Here is a 2,742-nt window from a genome sequence, read left to right on the forward strand (position 1 = left end):
TTGAGATGTTGTTAATACCAGAGCTATGCATGCAACACGATTAGTTCCGTAGCTAGCTTGTTTGTTTAGCTTGAGATATGCTTTATGGTTGTGAAACAGAATCTTGCGTTTGTGGTGGTGGTGAGGAGAATCTTTGGCTGGCCTGCTTTGGGTGGTCGCTGCCTCTCTGCTAATATTCCTTGGAACTAGCTAGCTTGCAACATACTCAGAGCAGGACAGAGCATAGGGTGCTCCATAGCCCATACCAGCCAGCAGAAAAGGTACTGGCTAGATATATTGTTCGATCTCTCTCTCTCCGGCCGGCCGACCTTTGGTTGGTTGATGCAAAGTTGCCTAGCTACGCGTGCAGATTAATTATCAAGCCTCATGGTCGTCGTCGTCGTCGTCGTCGGCTTATAAACATCCATTGCTGCTGGACCGTCAGACCTTCAAGTAGGAGCTAGCTCCAGTTGGTTTGCTTGCTTGATTGGCGATGAACGGTGCGGCGCTAGACAACGTGATCCGGCGGCTGCTGGAGGTGCGGCGGGGGCGGCCGGGGAAGCAGCAAGTGCAGCAGGTGCAGCTGGGCGAGGGGGAGATCCGGCAGCTCTGCGGCGCCGCCAAGGACGTCTTCATGCGCCAGCCCAACCTGCTCCAGCTCGACGCCCCCATCAAGATCGCCGGTACGCACCAGCTGCCTGCCTCCATAAACCCTAACCAAACCCCGATTACAGTATTACTTTCACTACATCATGGTGGACTTTGATCTGGTTAGTGCGTTAGTTGGTAGGAGCACCGCCAGTCCGTGTCCGTCACTACCGGCCGATAAATATGCCTTGTTTTCACTCAGAGTTTACCAAGTCTAAAACTGTGCGTCTCGTCACGTTTACCTGCCCAATGACTATGAGATCATCTCACGTACTATTCATGGATGATTGATTTCACCCATTGGTAGTGTTGTTTAGGTCCATTCATGTCTACTTACACCTATAATTTTGTATATTTACAAGTCGGTGCTGCTAGCCGTCTGATATAATCCTCCATATTCTCCCACCTCTGCGTGAATCTCAACCCAAAGATGAGACGGAGATAAGAATATAGAATCTCAATGGCCTAAGATTAGTAAAACAGTTTTGCTAAGTCTTAGTCGGCCGAGACTTCGTTATGTCTTAATTGATGCTACCTTTCTTTGATTTTGCATGGAGATTCACACAAGAAACTTCTTTCCAGTTTTTCCTTTTTTTATATACTAATCCAGTACTCCCTCCGTCCAAAAATAAATGTTTTAACTTTTTACTAACTTTAGTATAAAGTTGTCCTAGAGTTGAGACACTAATTTTAGAACGGAGGGAATATATCACTTGACTGAGACTTGGTTAAGTCTCAGTTAACCGAGACCTAGCCTTAGTAAAATCAGTGTTTTGTTATGTTTTATTTTACCTTTTAGGTCGGTTGTGAATTAACCGACTCATGTTGTCACGCGGCAGGTGACATCCACGGGCAGTACACGGATCTCATCCGACTCTTCGAGCTGGGCGGCTTCCCGCCGCAGCACAAGTACCTGTTCCTGGGCGACTACGTGGACCGCGGCAAGCAGAGCATCGAGACCATCTGCCTGCTGCTCGCCTACAAGCTCCGGTACCCGGAGCACTTCTTCCTCCTCCGCGGCAACCACGAGTGCGCCTCCGTCAACCGCGTCTACGGCTTCTACGACGAGTGCAAGCGCCGCTACTCCGTCCGCCTCTGGCGCCACTTCTCCGACTGCTTCAACTGCATGCCCGTCGCCGCCCTCGTCGAGTCGCGCATCCTCTGCATGCACGGCGGCCTCTCCCCGGACCTCCGCCACATCCGCGACATCGCCGGCCTCCCCAGGCCCGTCGACGTCCCCGACACCGGCCTCCTCTGCGACCTCCTCTGGTCCGACCCCGGCGGCGCCGCGGGGTGGGAGCCCAATGAGAGGGGCGTGTCGTACACGTTCGGGGCGGACGTGGTGGCGGCCTTCATGGAGAGGCACGACCTGGACCTCGTGTGCCGGGCGCACCAGGTGGTGGAGGACGGCTACGAGTTCTTCGCCGGCCGGAGGATGGTCACCGTCTTCTCCGCGCCCAACTACTGCGGCGAGTTCGACAACGCCGGCGCCCTCATGTGCGTCGACGACGACCTCACCTGCTCGTTCCAGATACTCAAGCCCGCGGACAACAGGCAGCGGCGTTTCGCCTTCGGCATGGGATCATCCGCATCTACTACTAGCAGGGGGATCCGATCACCGTGGTGCTAATAATTAATATGCATGCTTTGCTTGGTCAAAACGGATGCATGCAATAAACCCATCCATCTTTGATTTCGATCCTTGGCAATTTTGTATACCACAGTAAGAGTTTTCTTGCATGCATGCATGGTGTAGCTCACATAAACAACAGGAAAAGCAAGGCTTGTATTTCATTTGGAGGCATCCGGACACCCTTTTTGTAGGGTTTGCTTGCAGCTACAACTATACATTTGCCTCCGACATCAGTTCAGATACGATTACAATGAAGAGCGAATCGTGCCCGCACACCAAGCGCTGGACTTGGACGTAGACATTTTTTCAGCTGTTGCCCTTCTTTCTACTAAAGCAAACAAAGAGGACAAAGGTTATGCTGGGACAAAAAGTATCAGCCAAGCAAGCCAAGTACCCATGGGAAATTGAAACATGTTACCAGCATGAATACTATGTATCCATCTCTGTGAGCAATACGAGCCAATTCTTCTGATAACCTACTC

At 51.6% G+C, this 2,742-nt stretch overlaps 1 protein-coding gene across 1 annotated transcript; it reads left to right on the forward strand.

Annotated features, from left to right (window-relative positions):
- Positions 1–133: 133 nt before the first annotated feature.
- LOC119287238 (serine/threonine-protein phosphatase PP1-like) lies at positions 134–2,475 on the forward strand. The gene is made up of 2 exons (XM_037566761.1): positions 134–662; positions 1,467–2,475. The coding sequence occupies exons 1-2, from the start codon at positions 473–475 to the stop codon at positions 2,255–2,257; spliced, it is 981 nt and encodes a 326-aa protein (XP_037422658.1). The 5' UTR covers positions 134–472; the 3' UTR covers positions 2,258–2,475.
- The last annotated feature ends 267 nt before the right edge of the window (positions 2,476–2,742 follow it).

Source organism: Triticum dicoccoides, chromosome 4A, assembly GCF_002162155.2.
Source record: "Triticum dicoccoides isolate Atlit2015 ecotype Zavitan chromosome 4A, WEW_v2.0, whole genome shotgun sequence".
Lineage (NCBI taxonomy): Eukaryota > Viridiplantae > Streptophyta > Magnoliopsida > Poales > Poaceae > Triticum > Triticum dicoccoides.